The sequence below is a fragment of the Chelonia mydas genome, chromosome 12 (genome assembly GCF_015237465.2).
Source record: "Chelonia mydas isolate rCheMyd1 chromosome 12, rCheMyd1.pri.v2, whole genome shotgun sequence".
NCBI lineage: Eukaryota > Metazoa > Chordata > Testudines > Cheloniidae > Chelonia > Chelonia mydas.
In genome coordinates, this window is record NC_051252.2 from 18,300,194 (window position 1) to 18,320,240 (window position 20,047).

Below are 20,047 nucleotides of genomic sequence, written 5' to 3' on the forward strand. Positions count from 1 at the left end.
TTTGTTTGATAGATATATTATAATTTTTCACAAATATAAACCGTTTTATTACTACCTTGAAGTTTACTGATTCCTTTTCTTAATCTGATAAAAAAAGTAAGTAAACTGTAGGAGTAGTCATATACTTGAAATGAAGGATAATGAGCACAGTATACAATGCAACTATTTTTAGCATACATTTTAATTTGTTTGCATTTTTCTTAAGTGGCAAATCTATCTTTGCAACTACCTGATTGGTTAGTGTAATAAGTGTGATAGAGCAGTGATTAGCTTATTAACTTCTGCAAAGTGGCATAATTTAAATGGATCAATAGTCTTTTTAAATGTTTATTCTCTTCATTAACTATTTTACAAGATAGGCAAGCTAAGTATACCTATGTAGAGGGGCTTGAATTGATGCTTTACACTAATAGATTTGAGAGAGAGGTAATGCTTACTGTAAAATTGTTTGACAATATAATAACTATAAACCCCGTTTCTGTTTTTCCACAGTTCTTAGTGGCCTCTGTTCTAACGATTGTCCTAGTAAAATAACAGTAAGTATAATTATTTACATTGTTAATGAAATTAATATCTGAAGGGCCCAGTCTGAATGGTGCCCCTTCGTCCTGACTGCAGTACAAACATACAAAAAACTGCCGCTGCTTGGAAGAATTTACAGTCTAACTTAAGCCAAGGAGCAACAAGTGGGTGTCACTGACTAAGGGAATGGGAACGGAAGAGTAGGAGTAACACTAACAAGTACATGTGGTTCTCAAGACTGACTACATCCAAAATCTGCAGACTTTTTACAAAAGATAAACAATTTCTATCAGTAATCACTAATAGCCACCCAGCTAACTATTATTAGTTGACAGTTTTCCATATTCACAGTACAACTGCGTCTGGAAAAGGAGCTTGAAGAAAGTAAAATTAACAGATTTTTTTTAAAAATAATTCAGGTTTATATAATGTATAAGAATTTCATTTTAACAAGACATTGATTATACTGATGTATTTAGGAGTTAAGAAATTGCTACACATGGAACCAACTTTCTAATCAAATCTATTTACTTATTTAGGAGACATTTTGTGATGTGAAATAGCAAACCATTCTCACAATATTAAAAAGTCCGCTGAAGGAATAAAAAAGAGGGAATCACATCAGAAATGAACATTAATAAACAGATGTTGGGGAAAGTTTATTACTCAGTGCCACTGTTACGGGGACTGCTCTACTCACAGCTCAGCGGTATCCTTCCTGTGGCTCATCCGGGGAATTAGCTCTTTCACCTGGTCTGACACCCCATCCTGTGGTTACGCAGTTTGTCATTCCCCTCAGCTACTCCATGGCCTCTCATGTGCAAGGAGCAGCAGCACTGTCCTCTTCATAGCTTAGCCCTCTGGCTAAGTCACATTAAAGTTATTCCCCCTTCTGGGGGATCACAAGTCCTTTGAAGTAAACTGTCCCAGGCAGTCCGTTGCCCACTGGATGGTCTGTGCCACTTCCCCAGTGGCTGGTAGGGGAACCCAGGCCCATCCTCTACACCACGTTCTAGTTCAGGGACTTTCAGCCAAGCAGCTCTGGGCTTTTACTCTCCCAGCCCTTTCTGCTCCTTTCCTTGACTGCTTCCTACTCTGTCCTTGCAGCTTCGTGCTCTTCCCCTGTGTATCAGGGAGTGCCTCTGCAGGTTTCTTCCCCCAGCCTGCCAACTTCTCTTTTAGATACTGCCCAGCTCTTCCCCTCTAGCTGGGCTTGATCTGTAGTTAGGCCCTAGAACTTCCTAGGTTTCCTCCAGGTGCAGCCTAAGGTTAATGGGCCTGATTTATCCCTGCAGAGCTTGTGTGGGGTAGACACCCCATCGCAGCCACTTAAATAACACTGAAAGTAAATATAATTCCCCTACAAAAAAGTATTAGGAGCTGTTTGCTACAGTATAAGTAACCTTTTGTGACAATATCAGCATGAAACTCACTTTGTACTTTCAGCTCTCCTCACACCCATACTGTTCATAAGTGTCCCTCTTATAAGTGCTTTGGTCACTGCCTTCTTCTTCTTTGCCTTGTTCTCATGACTTCAGCTACTGTCTCTGGGCTTGTCTACAGTACTGCTTACATCTATGCAACTTATGTCTAGGGCCCTACCAAATTCACGGCCATGAAAAACGTGTCATGGACTGTGAAATCTGGTCTCCCCCCATGAAGTCTGGTCTTTTGTGTGCTTTTACCCTATACTATATGGATTTCACAGAGGAGACCAATATTTCTCAAATTGGGGGTCCTGACCCAAAAAGGAGTTGCAGGGGGGTCACAAGGTTATTTTAGAGGCATTGAGGTATTACCACCCTTACTTCTGTGCTGCCTTCAGAGCTCGGTGACCAGAGAGTGGCGGCTGTTGGCCAGGTGCTCACCTGTGAAGGCAGCACCACCAGCAGCAGTGTAGAAGTAAGGATGGCAATACGATAACATGCCACCCTTGTTCCTGTGCTGCTGCCTTCAGAGCTGGGCAGCTGGAGAGTGGCAGCTGCTGACTGCAGAGCTGGGCCCTCAGGCAGCAGTGCAGAAATAAGGTTGGCAATACCATACCATGCCCATCCTTACTTCTGTGCTGCTGCTGGCGGTGGCTCTGCTTTCAGAGCTGGGCTCCCGGCCAGCAGCTGCCACTTTCCAGCTGCCCAGTTCTGAAGGCAGCAGCGCCACCAGCAGCAGTGCTGAAGTAAGGGTAGCAGTACCGCAACACCCCCTACAATAACCTTGCGACCACCCCCCACACACACACACGCACAACTCCTTTTTGGGTCAGGACCCCTACAATTGCAACACTGTGAAATTTCAGATTTAAATAGCTGAAATCATGAAATTTTTAAATTCCTATGGCCGTGAAATTGACCAAAATGGACTGAATTTAGTAGGGCCTTACTTATGTCGCTACTTATGTAGATCACTGCCAAATTTCCCTCTGTCTTCTCCCTTTCTGTTCAGTCTTACATCTGCAGCTGTCTTTCTAGAGACCTGTTGCTGAATGTTAATGCATCAGCTTAAACTCAACATAGTAAAAACCAAACCTTCTCATCTGTCTCTCTTAAACACCATTTCTCCAATTCCTTTCCTGTGTACGCAAGTACGATGGATAATTCAACAGTCTTTCCCATTCCTCCTCCAAACTCATTTGTTACCATTCGTCGTACAATGATCCACAAATCCCTTTCAGTTTTCTATAATTACTTTATTATTTTAACACCTTTATTTCTCCCTCAGAAGAGAACATTAACATCAAATTTTAAAATTTTACACATTGGCATTTGACAAACTTTTATCAAGTAGCATTTATTGAGTAAATAAAACAATAGTAATGAATAATGCTAATAATTTTTAAGCTACTGTTTGCACGTACAGTTTCAGACAAAGCTTTGACATTAGAGAAATCTGAGAAAGCATTATACACTGGCTGTGAATTTTCAGAAGGAAGTAATTTTCAATTCCTTTGAATTCCTAGTATGTTGCTTGATTGCACTTGTAACTTTTCAGGAAATTAATTATTCACCCTAAGAGAGTGTAATATCTTTTTGGTTATTAACAACAATAATTTTCATGCCTGTCAAAAGGGATGTAAATCCCCCTTTGTCTGAAAAACTGAACAAAACCTTAACTGTGGGTCTGCTACCAATGCTATCGTATGAATGCATAAAATAGTTACATAAATGTGCTCACTGCAACCTTGATACGATTGGGTCTTTGTCCAGCTAGCTGGAAGAAAAGGGGCATTGCCCCTTTAAAGGCTCCCTTACAGCAGATGGGGAGAAGGGGGAAAGTTTACAGGGATGGACAGGAAGAAGTTGGGGTGACATTAGGACAAGATCTCTGCATTGCCTTTCCTGCTGACTAGAAGATGGGGATGGTATTTATACCCTTTTGTTGTGGGAGGTCACCACTATCAGTGCACTGTACTTCCCTTTGGCCTGTCCTCAGCTTCTCACATTTTTACCAAATGCATGGTTGTAGTGACAGCTTACCTCAGAAAGGAATTAATATCTTCCCATAGTTGGACAATTGGTTAATGAGAGGCTAGTCCTGGGAGCAAATCCTCTCATGTCCAGTTCACATTATGTCTCTTCGATCGTCTGGGTCTCATCTTGAACAAAGGGAAGTTGACATTAATACCAACTCAAAAAATTGAGTTCATTGGGGCCCTACTAGATTCTACAAGTTTGAGAGCGTTTCTGCTGAATGAACAGTTTCTAACAATTCCTCAATTGCAGTCTCAACTGTCAACTACAGTCTGTGTCTTCCTAAGTGTACTAGGCCATATGGCTGCATGCAAAGACTGTGCCCTCATCCTCTTTAACCATGGTTAAGGTTGTTCTGTCACCTGAGTTGTCAATAATTAGACAGGCACAACAGAGTGCCTCAGTCAATCCTGTATTCTCTGTAGTGGTGGACAGTTAAGGGCATTGTATGCCAAGGTGTTCCATTTATTTGTCTTCCTCCAACCAGGACGACAGTCATCAATGCCTCCTCAATAGGTTGGGGAGTGCATTTGGGGACATTGAAGGTGCAGGTTTTGTGGTCGGAACTAGACGTTTCCCTCAGTATCAACATGGAGTGCTCTCCACCACCTGTGTCAAGAGGCAATGAAATTCTGGAAGCTCTGTATCAAGGAGATCATAATTCCCACAGCCACTCAATTACCAGGGATCCAGAAACAACTGGCAGATCATCTCAACAGGAATTTCTCCTTGGATCACTAGTGGTCTCGGAAGACCAGTGTGCTGAGGTCAGTCTTTGCAGAGTGGGGCATTCTGATTATCAGCCTGTTTGCAATGAGAGACAAGAAGTGTTATCAATTTTGCTCTCAAGCAAGTCTCAGCCCAGAGTCCCTAACCAATGCCTTCCAACTCAGTTGGGGATAGACTCTGAGGTATGCCTTCCTCCTGATTCCAGTCATCCCAGGTCATTCTTAAGCTGAAGTTGGATCAGGCCAAACTGATTCTAATTGCTCCAGCTTGGCCGAGGCAATGTTGGTTCTCTGACCTTCTGTCTGTTGATTCATCCTCTCATATTTCTTCCTCTTCATTTCGACCTACTGACTCAGCACCACTGTCGAGTTTTGCATCAAGCACTGAACACTGTACATCTCATGATGTGGATGCTGCATGGCTATTTGAGGAGAAGGAACAATGTTTGGAAGCTGTTCAACAGTTGTGGCTTAGCAGCAGGAAGCTATCTAGTAGGGTGACTTTTTTTTGCCAAGTGGAAGCAATTTTCAGTTTGGTCGTTTGCTCAGAAGATTCAGCTGATGCTGGCCTGCATTCAGAACATTTGTAGTATTTAGTACACCTTTAGTCTTCCAGTCTCTCAATCAGCTCATTGAGGTTCACTTAGCAGTGATCTCAGTCTTTCATCTACCTATCCAAGGGAAGTCAATTTTCTCAAACCCCGGGGTAGTAAGATTTCTCATGAGTCACTAGTCTCCATTTGCCTGAGAAAGAACTGGTTCCCTTGTGGGACATTAATACTGTCCTGGTTGCACTTGTAAGACCTCAGTTCAAGCCCCTGGCAACCTGTTCTCTGTCACTTCTGTGCCAGAAGATTCCCTTCCTTGTGGCCATAATATATGCAAGGAGCACATGCAAGGTACAAGTCTTAATGCCAGAGTCCCTGTAGAGCCAGTTTTTCAAGGACAAAGTGGCCCTACTGCTGTATGCAAAATTGTCAAAAAGTGGTTTCACAGCTTCATCTTAACCAATTGATCTATTTACTGGTGTTCTTTCCTAAACCACACTGCAGTGCAGATGAACAATGACTTCACATGTTCGATTCAAGATGATGTTTGGCATTTTACCTAGAGAGAATTAAGCCTTTTTGGGCATCACCTCTTCTGTTTGTCTCCTGTGCAGATCAAATGAAGGGTCAGGCAGTCTCTGTGTAAACAGTCTCCAGGTGGATAACTTCCTACATATAATCAGCATATGAAGTAGATCAGACCACACCTCCGCATAGATTGCAGGGTCATTCAATGAGTGCCGAACCTACATATATAGCATTCCTCAGTGGACAATTTCGGGGCTGCTACCTGGTCTTCTACACATACTTTTATCAGACACTATGTGATTACAATTGCATTTAGGTCAGATGTAAACTTCAGGAAGGCAGTCCTGCAATCATTCTTTAAGTAGACTCTGAACCACACTTCCTGTGAGTGCTTGCTTATGGATCACTAGGTAGAATACACGTCTACAACCACTTGAAGAAGAAAAGACTGTTACATGCCTGTATTGTAAATTGTTCTTTGAGATGTGGGTGCAGACATGCTTTCTGTGATCTTCCATTCTCTCCACATCAGTCTCTACTCCTGACATTCGGAGTGAAAGAACTCAGGGGGATCAGGGCGGTGCTGCCCTTAAATTGCGTGGGGAGAGACTAGAATCAAATGGTGTGAGCACTACCTGTATGACTACTGCTAGGCAAAGTCTTCTGGTTTCAGTGCACTAAGCGTGCGCACACCTGAGTGGAATTACAGGTCTGCACCCACATCTTGAAGAGCAATAGTTACAGTATAGGTAAATATAAGTCTTTTTCCAGCAGTCATCAGACCTGTTTTTAGCTTGTCTGAGCCAATGTGCCATTCTGATATTACCATTTAAAATCTTTTAAAATTAGAGTTTAATCAAACTAATTGTGAGTCCTTTGCTCAGGAGTTCAACCAGAGATCTACAGTAAACTTAAGTTTTATTCCTTTTTTTCCCCTACAAAATGGCAGAAAAAAATGGAATTTTTGAACTCTGGTAAATACCTCGATTCTTGAGATGTCATCATTCAGTAATATCTTCTTGAATTTACTTCCAATTTGAAAAAAAAAATTAAACCTCAGTCCCAGATGTGACCTATCAATTTTGAAGCCTGTATTCCTTTGTTTGTGGATTTTAGCGGGTCAGGACTACAGAAAATCAGATTACAATAGAATTCAGTTGCAGCCTTACTTATGGATTGGCTATCACCACTCCATAATATGTCTCACTGAGAAGGTATTCAAATTGTCAAATAATTTGAATAATTTATAAGGTTTTGTTATGTAAAGTATATATGTATGATTTTAGTCCCGGTAAGTTCTGGCTGTCAGGGCAACCATACTTAACACTGAAACTGTGAAAAGACCTTATATAGTGATTGCTAGCATGTTATTTTGGCTAATGGCCAAATAGCTCAAAATTATGTCCTTTACAAGGAAAAGGTCAAGTTGTTTGGTTTCATTTTGGGGAAAGAATTTAAGATAGATTCTAATAAGATTGTACAGTCTGTGACTTTAAACCCTAGATAATCAGCTCATTTAAGTTCTGTCACTAGTTTCTACAGTTCCATCAAACTGTCAGGTTGCAGTCAGTCATCCCCTTTACACTTGCAGTAGTTGATGAAATAGCATCAGTACTGGAAATACTGTTTTCTGCATCATTGACTAAAAGCATCTGAAAATGATGCAGAATGTTCCAGACTTGGCTTTTACATGAAACTGACTGGATTCATTGTTTCATTTGACTGCATTTAGTCAAATCAACCACAACTAAAGGTACTATGATGGAATGAGCACTTGATAGAGTGAACACTTTTATACATTATCATTTTTGATCGTGTATAATAAAAGTATTTTTACAATAAAGCTTTTAGAAAAGTGTGTTTAGGAATTAACTGAAAGGAGTATCATTACTTATAGATAGCAAAATGATAATCATATTTTGAAAATGAATTCTACTCTGATATAAAAAGAAAAGGAGTACTTGTGGCACCTTAGAGACTAACCAGTTTATTTGAGCATGAGCTTTCGTGAGCTACAGCTCACTTCATCGGATGCATAGCATATCGTGGAAACTGCAGAAGACATTATATACACACAGAGACCATGAAACAAAACTTCCTCCCACCCCACTCCCCCGCTGGCAACAGCTTATCTAAAGTGATCATCAAGTAGAGGAAATGGCTCTACTTGATGATCACTTTAGATAAGCTGTTGCCAGCGGGGGAGTGGGGTGGGAGGAAGTTTTGTTTCATGGTCTCTGTGTGTATATAATGTCTTCTGCAGTTTCCACGATATGCTATGCATCCGATGAAGTGAGCTGTAGCTCACGAAAGCTCATGCTCAAATAAACTGGTTAGTCTCTAAGGTGCCACAAGTACTCCTTTTCTTTTTACGAATACAGACTAACACGGCTGTTACTCTGAAATCTACTCTGATATAGTAAAACATTTGAAGAGATATCCACATCTAAGGTGTGATCTTAACCATGAAGCCACAGAAATTCGCCTTTAGTTTTATTTTGTTATTTTAGCTGTGCTAATTCCTAAACTTGAAAAAAATTGAATCAAAGTTTGGATGCTTAATTTCATCTTTGTGTTGCAGCCCTTTGGTGTGAATCAGCCTGGACCTTATATCATGTACACAACTGTAGATGCAAATGGGTATCTGAAAAATGGTTCAGGTAGGACCAGTATTTATTTCTTAATACTGTACATGTAATTATGATCTTTCTGCATGTAATCATCAGCAACATACAGGAGGTTACAAAAAATCTACTAAAAGATTAAATGGGTCCGTTTGTTCCTGAACAGTTCTTCCAGTATACAAGGCACAAATACAGTATGTTTTCCATTCAGTTTTCATCTTACATATTTATTGTGACCACTGTAATTACTTCCTTTCATTTGTCCTATGCAAACAGAGTTTGAATAGCTTCCACTTTCTGTCAGAATCTGAGCACTGGGTAGCGTCATGAAAAGTTTGTTAGGTATAATTTCAGTCTTTCATGAACTGAAGCTGTAAAAGATCAGGGGTAGTGATGGGCTAGAAACTTTCAGTCAGAATCTTTATTTTTGTGGAATACAATGCACATGTTACTAAATAAAATTATTTTGATTCCCTTTTACATGTATGATAATTCATTTAACAAACACAATGTAGATTTTTTTCTGGTATTGTTCAATGCATGTTGTAGGATCGTTGAGTTTTTTAGTACTGGTGATTCATGTACTGTCTGCTAAGGTCAAATTTGCAAAATTGGATGCCTAAAATTAACCATGTAAATCCATATCTAGCCACCTAAATAAGGGGCCTGATTTTTCTGAGGGGCCATGTACTTGTATCTCTCATTTAAGTCACATTACCAGGTTCCAAATTAACTGTAACCAATCAGGAAAAAGACATAGGTGTCATTATGGACACATCATTGAAAAACTGTGTAGCAGTTGAAATTAAACAAAATATTAGGACATATAAGGAATGGGCCATTATTATGACAAGTATTATTATGCCATTATACAAATAAGTGGTATGCCCTCACCTGGAATACTGTGTTCAGTTTTGGTTACCCTAACTCAGAAAAGATATAAGAGAAATAGAAGGGGTCCAGAGATGAGTGTCGAAAACATCTGCATGAAAAAAATTGGTTAAATAGGGACTGTTTAGAGGAGAGGATGTGATATGGGTATAACCAAATGATAGGAAGTTATAAAGAAGGTAAATTGGGTACTTCTATTTACCCTTTAATTGAGTATGAGAGGAAGGAGACACACAAAACTAAGATGACAAATTTAAAACTGATAAAAATAAATACTTTCTTATACTTATAAAGTTTGCGGACGATACCAAGCTGGGAGGGGTTGCAAGTGCTTTGGAGGAAAGGATTAAAATTCAAAATGATCTGGACAAACTGGAGAGATGGTCTGAAGTAGGATGAAATTCAATAAGGACAAATGCAAAGTACTCCATTTAAGAAGGAACAATCAGCTGCACACATACAAAATGGGAAATGACTGCCTAGGAAGGAGTACTGCAGAAAGGGATCTGGGGGTCATAGTGGACCACAACCTAAATATGAGTCAACAGTGTCACACTATTGCAAAAAAAGCGAACATCATTCTGGGAGATAATAGCAGGAGTGTTGTAAGCAAGACACGAGAAGTAATTCTTCCGCTCTACTCCACGCTGATTAGACCTCAAATAGAGTATTGTGTCCAGTTCTGGGTGCCACTTTTCAGGAAAGATGTGGACAAATTGGAGAAAGTCCAGAGAAGAGCAACAAAAATGATAAAAGGTTTAGAAAACATGACCTATGAGGGAAGACTGAAAAAAATTGTGTTTGTTTAGTCTGGAAAAGAGAAGACAGAGAGACATGATAAACAGTTTTAAAGTACATAAAAGATTGTTACAAGGAGCAGGGACAAAAGTTGTTCTCCTTGTAATTGTTACAAGAAGGAGGGAGAAGAATCGTTCTTCTTAACCTCTAAGGATAGGACAAGAAGCAGTGGGAGGTCTGTGTTGGACATTAGGAAAAACTTCCTGTCAGGGTGGGTAAACACTGGAATAAATTGCCTACGGAGGTTGTGGAATCTCCATCACTGGAGATTTTTAAGACGAGGTTAGACAAACACCTCTCAGGAATAGTCTAGATCAGAGGTTCTCAAACTGTGGTCTGTGAGCCTCATTCAGGTGGTCCGTGGATATTTCTCTCTAAGGGGTGTACCTGGGTGGCCGCACATGAGAGGATGAAGGGCCTCCCACCTAATTAATGGAGCCACGCAGGCGTGGCTCCACTAATTAGGTGCCTGGACCCTGGAGAAGACACACATGTAAGGTGAGGTGGTGGCCTTGGGGGGAATAGAGGGTAAGTGGGAGTGTTACACTAATAAAAATGATACCAACAGGATCTTGTAAGAGGGACAAGGCAAATTATCACGTTTATTGTAAATACAACAAAATATTCCTATATGCAATTTCTGTATAGATCCATTCACACACACAGACATTCACACACAGGTTCTACATAAAGGTTGTTATAGTTACCAGCCTAGATGTTGCTCGTGCCACGTCACTGGCCAGGTGGCCTGGATACGAGAGTGGAGCCGAGTTGTTGTCAGATGCGCATCCGATGCTCCTGGAGGGTGGTCGTAGAACCAGACTCAAAGAACACAGTCCCTGGACCCAATTTTTATAGGTCTCTGGTTCAATACAAGTCTATGGAAGTTGCTTCATCATGCTGAATTTACAATTGAGATGACCATCAATCAGCTCAATCAGCAGGTGGTACATCCATGACGGCTCCATGATGGCTAGGTGTTATCATCTTGTTCTTCCTTGATGCGTTTTGGGTGGATTCCGGTTCACGCTCTGGGGGTCATCTGGTTGTCTCCACTTTGCATATTCTTCGGCCCATCGATACCAAGTTTGAAATTCTTAGGATTAGGCTGGCACCATTTACTAACCAATTATTTCCCTGCTTCAGGATCTCAGTTGCATACACTCGTCATTCATTCTTTTACTTAACAACGCAATCTATGACTCTTGATTCATTTAACAAGTTTTATTCCGCTATCTATTTTTCCATCTTTGGATACCAAGATTTACATAGGCATGACAAGGGGGGAAGAGCATCAGGGTGTTGTTTTAAAGAACAGCATTGTTTCCTCAAAGTTCTTATCACTTTCCAGCACAGACTTTTTGTCCTGTACCGGCCTGAAATAATTAGCACTTGGGCCTTGCATTTGTTACAGAGTGAAATTCAACAGCATGGAACTGATGTTCATACCTTTTTACAATACCTATATACTCTTTTGTCTATCTTTATTTCTACTACTACATAATTATAATTCTATCATACTTACATAACTTTGAGGGCGACCCAACAGGAGGGGGCAGTGAGGTGAGAAGAGAGGGTGGGGGAAATTTGGGACTTGCAGGGCTGCGGTGGCCAGAGAAAGAGGCAACTTTCCCCAGCTCCAGGGCTGCAGCTGCCAGGGAGAAACAGCCCACATTCCCAGCCCCAGCTCTGGGGCTTCTGCGGCGGGGGAGAGAGAGGGCACATCCATCTCATTAGAAAGGTGAGACTACTCATATTAAAATATGAGTTGTGTGCTTTTATTTGTAGAACAAAAAAAGTTTATTATTATTGGTGTGGTTTTTTTTAGCACTTTTATCCAAAGCACTTTACAATATTTAGCTAATGGTACAAACAACGTTTGGAAAGATCATTAAGCGGTCCACCGAGACCCTCAGCAATTTTCAAGTGGTCTGCGAAAAAAAAGTTTGAGAACCATTGGTCTAGATAATACTTAGTCCTGCCATGAGTGCAGGGACTGGACTAGATGATCTCTCGAGGTCCCTTCCAGTCCTATGATTCTATGATAATACATAATTAACCTGTGGAACTCATTGCCTCATTGTGATGAAGACCTTAGTAAAATTTTAAAAAGGACATAGATACTAGTATGGTTGAGAACATCCAGCGTTTCAATAGATAGAATTTAAAAATAGTTTTTTATGATCTATATAAATCTTCATGCTAAAGCGTACAAGTCAATCACTAATGGATAGAGGAAGAAACCTTCTATGGGCAGGTTATTCCATAGTAGTCCACTGTGGGATTTCTTGCACCTTCCTCTGAAACACTCTTAGACAGGATCCTGGACTAGGTGGACCACTGGTCTGATACAGTATGGCAGTTTCTGTTTTCCTACATGCTTAAATATGGATGTAGGTGCCTAACTTTAGACAAATTAAATTTGAAAATGTTAGCCTACGTTTTTAATGAGATGAAGTAATATTTCATGCTAATTCAAAATTCCTTCCTAATACATAGTCGGAATTCATCTTAACTTGTAAATCATTCTGCTGGTGTTTTTCATTTCCCATCTTCATCACTGCAAAGCAAGCTTCATGACCTGAATCTAAAAAGAACACTTATTTTCTTCTAGAAGCATTCAGAACTCCATGATGAGTTCAGACACTTTTTCATTTAATTTTACGCTAACATACTATATTAAAATCAGACTGTGCCCTAAGGGGATAATTTCTTATTGACTGACAACTTGCATCTCTAATTGTTGTCCTCTATCAAGTTTAAAACTTGAGAGGCTTGTCAAAGCTGTCTGAGTTGTAGCCCACCTCAGATCAATCACACTTGAAGACATTGGTAAATCTTAAATATAGAGTTCGCTTACTCTTCTTTAAAGCCATTTTGGCTCAGCATAAGTTCTGAAGGAGATTGAATGCTACATTGTCTGTTACTTTATTTCACACTGGACAGCCTTATTCTTCCCGTCTTGTCTAGTTGGTGTCTGGATGTCTTGTCTTTTGTGCTTGAATGACTGAGAAGCAAGTATTGGACATGAAAGTTAGGGTTATTAAGATATATGTTGTTAAGATAGTGTTGAGAAAGATATTTTTAATGATTGGCGTTTTCGTTGTGTTTTGTTGCCAACAAACATTTTGGTCTTGTGTGCTTAAAATCTGAATGCTGTCTCTGGCAAAAAAAAAAAAAAAAAAAAAATCTATTTTTTCCATCTTTTCTGAAAACCGCTTGGAAGGTAATTACATCTGGCCATATGTTTTACTCATCTTTTTGTTGTTTGGGTATCTCCATCTCTTACACAGAAACGTGGAAATAAAGCTGAAGGACTGGAGTCCACTAATAGGCACCTCCTGTAGTTGTTAATAGAATACTTTTTGTTGTCCAGTATATCTGTTGTGCTATGTGAGTCTCCAGAAATGTGGACCTATTTATAACGCTTCCTTTTGAGAATTAATTCCTAACTGAGGTCTTCGAAAATATTATCCCTGGATTACATCATTAAAATTAGGTCACTGTATTGGTTAGGTCAGGACCCAAGTCAAAAAGAAACTAACAGTTATGCAGTGAAGTGAGTGTATTTGCTTCTTGATGTGCATTGAGGCAAAAAGACTTTATTGAGCTATGAATCAACTTCTTCATTAAGTGCCAGAGGACATGTGACCAAGGAATATATAACCATATTACTACTTATTTTCAGAGAACTAAGGCTGCAGATAAGTAACTCTCCTTTCTTTAGCAAACAGTTGTGTATTTCATGGGGGGGAGGAAAGATTAGCAAAAGTCACCAACCTGAGCAGCTTTATCTCCTTTGGGGGGCGAGGTGTGCTATAAATCAAATATACCACAACATAATATTTCTTTAGATTTAATTATACTCACTTGGGTTAGTTGTTTATCCAATCATGGCTCTTTCTCACTCTTGCTTGTGAATAATAATACAGTCAGCACAAACTCAGGTTAACAAATCTAACATTGCAAGTGAGATAATACTATAAATGTATATATTACTGTGGAACAACTGGCAGAGTATATATATTTAAACAGCATTATGATAAATGTCCCATATTTAGGGTATAATATTTAACTATTTAAAATTGCAGCAGACTCAAACTTGTCATGCAGATTGTCAGCCAGAATGTATTTTTTTTTAACTATGTTGGTTTAATAAATTGAAACTTTTTTCATTAAAGGATGGCAAAAACATTCCTAGTTCTTCTTCAAGTATTGTCCCTATGGGTGCTCCACTTCAGGTGTGCCCACACCCTTTGCACCTTTAATTAGAGATTTTTGGTATTAGTGCCCATTCAGTCTGGCCATGTGCCCTACTCTTCGTTGAGCTCTGGTCCAAGGCTATATAGGGCTGCTCAGGTGAACTGCCCCCAGATTCTCCTTAACCACTTCAGCCTGAGATGGAGCATTAGTGTCCCTTACTTTTTGAAGTCACTTACCGTAGTTACCCTTCTTTAGTTTGTTTTTTTCTTTAATTTTCTTTACTTTTTATTTACTTTTTCGGGAGGGGAACCTTCTCCTGTTAGATTCTATTTCCCCTGGGTATGCCAGGCTCTTCAGGCTCCAAGTGGTGCGTCTCTTGCCAGGAGACCATCCCAGTCAGTAACAGGCATTCCTGATGTATCCGCTGCTTGGGAGAGTCTCATATCCCACAAAAGTTCTATATCTGCTCTGCTATTAAGGGCAGGGCAAGAAAAAATTAGGAGCTAAAACTGTGACCCTTAATGATGCAGCATTCCCTCCAAATGGCCTCAGATCCAGGCCAGGAGACACCTCCGGATGTTGATCGCTGAGTGAACACTGTGCCCCGCCAACTTCAGCATGTTCACCTGGGTCTACCCAAAGTAAATCCATGGACAAGGCCCCTAGCAAACAGAGTCATTCTCCACAGAAAGAGTCCACCTCAAAAAGACTGGTCCCCATGGAACAAGACTGCAGCGGAAACCTCCCATCCCACAGCGAGTACATCTAAGGCTCCAGACACTCTCGGTACTGATCCTGTGCCTGGGCTCTGTGCTCAACAGAGGAAAAAGGCAGCAAGCATGCCACAATACTGAATCCTTCAGTGCCACACAAGCAGGACACTACAGCATCGAATAATTCCTTCTCTAAGAGGACAGTTCCCACAACTACTTCTATACAGTCTACATCTAAGTTGGCCACTAAGATGACCTTGGTACTGGGAAGACACCATGCCTCTTATAGATCCTTGGCACCCTCCCCCCCCAAGGCACCCTCATCAGTACCATCTACTTTGACTAGAATGGACTCACCAGAGCTGCATTATACCCTCAGTATCAACAAGGAAACTGGGCCCCACTCTTCAAACCCATGCAGTATTGCAGGAGTTTAGATACTCAAGGGCTCTACTGGTTTTCTGCATTTTCATTTGGTTCAACAAACCCAAATATTTCAGTTTGAGTCAATCTGATGTGAAACTAAATATTTCACTTTGATTTTTCAGGCAAAAAGTTTTGAGTTTTCAAGAAAAAAAATTAAATTCTCGCTACCACCCCATAGCAGTGGCCCATCTCCAGCCATGGCTATATCTGATCCTTCAGAAGAAGGAGACAAAAATATAATACATCGGAGGGGGGGAATCCCCTTCCTTATCCATATAGTTGACTGGTTGAAGTCCTGAAGCATCAGATTTTAGGAACTATAAAATATTAGCTGAAAGCTCCCAAGGCCACCAAACCCATACTTCACCACTTCAGACAACCTTCATACAATCCCACTCATAAATTTATCAAGCTCTACCTTAAAATTAATTAGGTTATTTTCCCCCACAGTTCCCATTGGGAAGCTATTCCAGAACCTCACTCCTCAGGTGATTGGAAACCTAATTCCCAGCCCAATTTCATGGCCAGTTTATGCGCATTTGTTCTTGTGTCAATATTCTTCTTTAGCTTAAATAGCTCTTCACTGTCCCTGATATATTTGTAGAGGGTAAGCATATCCCCTCTCAGCCTTTGTTTTGCTTGGCTAAACAAGCTAAGTTCTTTTAGTCTCCTCACAAGATAAGCTCTCCATTCCCTTGATCAAGTAGCTCTTCTCTGGACCTGTTCCAGTTTGAATTCATCAGTCTTGAATATGGGTGACTAGAATTGTACACAGTCCAAATAAGGTCTTACCAGTGCCTTGTACAATGACATCAGTACTTCCCTGTGTCTACGGATACTGCCGTATTGCAATATACACAAACCTTCACTTGTTGTGAAACTTCACCCAATCATGATAAATCCTCTTTTGGGTGGTAGCGTTAAGGAACAACAGAACTGTATTAAAAGTGCATGGTGTCCATTATGGTGATCCCATATGATAATTCATAATGTTGTTTTTGATGAGTTTCTCCAACTTTAATAGATTTTTGAGGCTATATAGTTTTTGTGTGTACATTCCACAGCCTTATTTTTTGAAGCAATTATGTAGCCATAAAACTATAACTAAACTTTGTTATAAGATATTTTCAGGAAATATCTGCCTGACTTGAACAATACAGCAAATGGTCCTCTGAACAGAGTTACTGATCTGCAGATTCTTATTATCTTAGAAGACATAGTCAATTGGAATCTTAATGTAACAGCCAATCAAAAAGCAACTCAAGCAATAAAGCAGTATTTGTGAGCACTAGTTGATGGTACTAAACTATCAAGTAGAATGATATGAAAGGAAGAATATTGCTTTGGAGGGGCTGTGTGAAGAATTTTAAATGATCTATCCATCTAGCATAGCCTATTATCCTATTAAATGGGTTCAAAATACTAAAATATTTTAGATGAATCTTTGTTTTTAAAAATAGTAAAGAAAATGGAGACTATAGACAAACTGATAAACATTTACTTCATGAAATGTTACTTGCAGAGTGGATTCTAGTGCGCTATCTATTTCATATTGTGATTTTTCATATCTGAGAAAAGAACAATCAGCTTGCAAAAATACATAGTTAGTTTCTATTTGTATAGTCCTTGCTAAAAGATGCTTTATGATCCACAGAATAGCATAGTTAAAGCAGAAATTGTGACATATATTCTTTAAAGACAATTGGCTGAGATTCCATTTGTTACATAAAAGCCATGTTGTATGAGGTTTTCCATTTTCTTTTGACACTGGTTTGCTCTCATTTTAGGACTAAGCTTACAAGAAGAGGATTTGTTTTAAGTGAATGTCTTTGCTTTAAAAAATTAAGAACTTTAGAATCCCATTTGAAACAAATTGGTTGGACAATAATAAAGTGAAAAAATATTTATGCATGCTTAGTAGGCATCTGCTAAAAATCTTACTGTTTGACCTCACAGTGCACATTCTCTCTTTCAGGAATGACAGGCACGGGGACTGCTACTTGGTTAATTTGCAAGCGAGTCTGTAAATTAACATCATAAATAAAAACGTATTAAGACATATAAGATGATCTGATATTCCCTTCTGACCTTAAACTCTGGCATATTTAACAAGAAAAGCAGGAATACAAATTACTAAACAAGTGCAATGTAGTTGAAGAGACGTAGGAACCTTAATGCTTGCATTTCCCAACTTTTTTATTTTAATTGAGTTGTTTTGTTTTTATTTTACGGCAAGATTCTGGTTCCAAACTGTTGTTCACATTGGTGGATGTATGATGGGCTGCAAGATGTACGAAGCACATTCTCCCAGAAACACTGTGTCCTAGACAAGCTTAGTGAATCTGAGAACACTTGGGGAGTATGGATCTGAGTAGTTCCAGTATACCCTGCTGCTGTGGAATAAGAGGGGAGGGATGATAGTCCTCTCCCTGCTTTGAATCTGGTGCCACTGTGTTTTTGAGACTCCCCCAGCTGTTGCTTAGCAGGAGCACAAAGACCAGAATTTTGCACGGCCCACACTCATGCAAGTGAGGGAGTCTCCTTGTGTTCTCAAATATATATATGTACTTGTGCAGAGGTAGGCACAATTTAATCCATAAAAGCTTTTGCGTACTCCTTTTGCAACTCCCCAGTTGGCAGTCTTCTGAATCTTCCCCCTTTTTTTTTTAAACCCACATTACTTACAAATAGCTTTTATGCCCCCCCAGTTGGCAGCCTTGGGGGGGCAAAAGGGGAAGCAACAATAAAGTGCTGCTGTAGCAGTGCTTTAAGCAGGGTCCTTTGTGGTCCTTTGCCACAGCAGCGCTTTAAAGTAAGGCGGTAGGGCCCAGTACAGCCAGCCACTTTTTACCAGTACGCTGTGCCGGCCCGTACCGCCTTACTTTCACCCCTGGTATACACTACAGTGATTTGAAAAAGAGTATTTGTGGCACCTTAGAGACTAGCCAATTTATTTGAGCATAAGCTTTCGTGAGCTACAGCTCACTTCATCAGATGCATTCCATACAGTGATTTGATTATCTGAAATAAATATTATGTTCCATGTATAGCAGCTCTTTACAGATGATGAGTTATAGCAATGTGAAGTACAAAGACAACTGCAAATGTCTGGAGGGCCCCCTAGTCTCAGTGGGCACAGGTCAGACCAGCAGGGGGCCAACCCATTGGGTCCTGTAGGAAGGAGAAGCCCACATGCTTAGTCTCACTTCAACATTTCTTCTCTTCCTGGCTCAGAATACATATAAGGAATGTGCTGGTGGCAGATGAGACAGTTGACTTTCTGACCACTCATTCCCAGGCTCCTTTGTATTTAAAGCCTTCCTGCATGTCCAGCAGTTATCTTAATGCTATTGTTACTATGCCTTTCCTGTCCTATATTTGAGGTATTGCCAGGCTCCATTTTCAACATGCTATGGGTCTGAACAGATCACCTGTTTAGGGATCAGGAAGGAATTTTTGCCTCTGGGCCAAATGGACAGAATGTCTAGGGGAGGATTTTGCTTTCCTCACCACATCCTGGAGGCCCAATTTTTAGGTTAAAAGGAATAGATAGAAATTTAATATTAGGAAATAAAATCTTAAAATTGTAGGACTGGAAGGGATCTGGAGAGGACTTCTAGTCCAGTCCCCTGCACTCATGGAAGGACTAAGTATTATCTAGACCATCCCTGACAGGTGTTTGGTAACCTGCTCTTAAAATCTCCAATGATGGAGATTCCATAACCTCCCTAGGCAATTTATTCCACCTTAACCACCCTGACAGGAAGTTTTTCCTAACATCCAACCTAAATCGCTCTTGCTGCAATTTAAGCCAGTTGCTTCTTGTCCTATCCTCAGAGGTTAAGGAGAACAATTTTTGTCCCTGCTTCTTGTAACAATCTTTTATGTACTTTAAAACTGTTATCATGTCTCTCTGTCTTCTCTTTTCCAGACTAAACAAACACAATTTTTTCAGTCTTCCCTCATAGGTCAAGTTTTCTAGACCTTTAATCATTTTTGTTGCTTTTCTCTGGAATTTCTCCAATTTGTCTACATCTTTCCTGAAATATGGTGCCTAGAACTGGACACAATACTCCAGCTGAGGCCTAATCAGCATGGAGTAGAATGGAAGAATTACTTCTTGTCTTGCTTACAACATTTCTGCTAATACATTCCAGAATATTTGCCTTTTCTGCAACAGTGTTACACTGTTGATTCTCATTTAGCTTGTCGTCTACTATGACCCCCAGATCCCTTTCTGCAGTACACTTTCCTAGGCAATCATTTCCCATTTTGTATGAGTGCAACTGATTGTTCCATCCTAAGTAGAGTACTTTGCATTTGTCCTTATTGAATTTCATCCTGTTTACTTCAGACCATTTCTCCAGTTTGTCCCGATAATTTTGAATTTTAATCCTATCCTCCAAAGCACTAGAAATCCCTCCCTGCTTGGTATTGTCCGCAAACTTTATAAGTGTACTCTCTATACTAAAGTCAAGATATACCACATCCACCACTTCCCCCCATCCACAAGACTTATTACTATTATCAAAGAAAGCTATTAGGTTGGTTTGACACAATTTGTTCTTGACAAATCAGTGCTAACTATTACTTATCACCTTA

General features: G+C 40.0%; 1 protein-coding gene across 4 annotated transcripts in view; it reads left to right on the forward strand.

Moving 5' to 3' along the window:
• Positions 1-20,047, forward strand: part of ITFG1 (integrin alpha FG-GAP repeat containing 1) — a 208,605-nt gene that overhangs the window by 146,749 nt on the left and 41,809 nt on the right. For all 4 annotated transcript variants that reach the window (XR_005222226.2, XR_005222227.2, XM_037877753.2 and 1 more), the window contains exons 13-14: positions 493-536; positions 8,372-8,450. Coding sequence is in view for 2 of the 4 variants with exons in the window: in XM_037877753.2 (XP_037733681.2) it covers positions 493-536; positions 8,372-8,450 (123 nt within the window). In the remaining 2 variants the exon portion in view is untranslated. The remainder of the gene's footprint in view (positions 1-492; positions 537-8,371; positions 8,451-20,047) is intronic.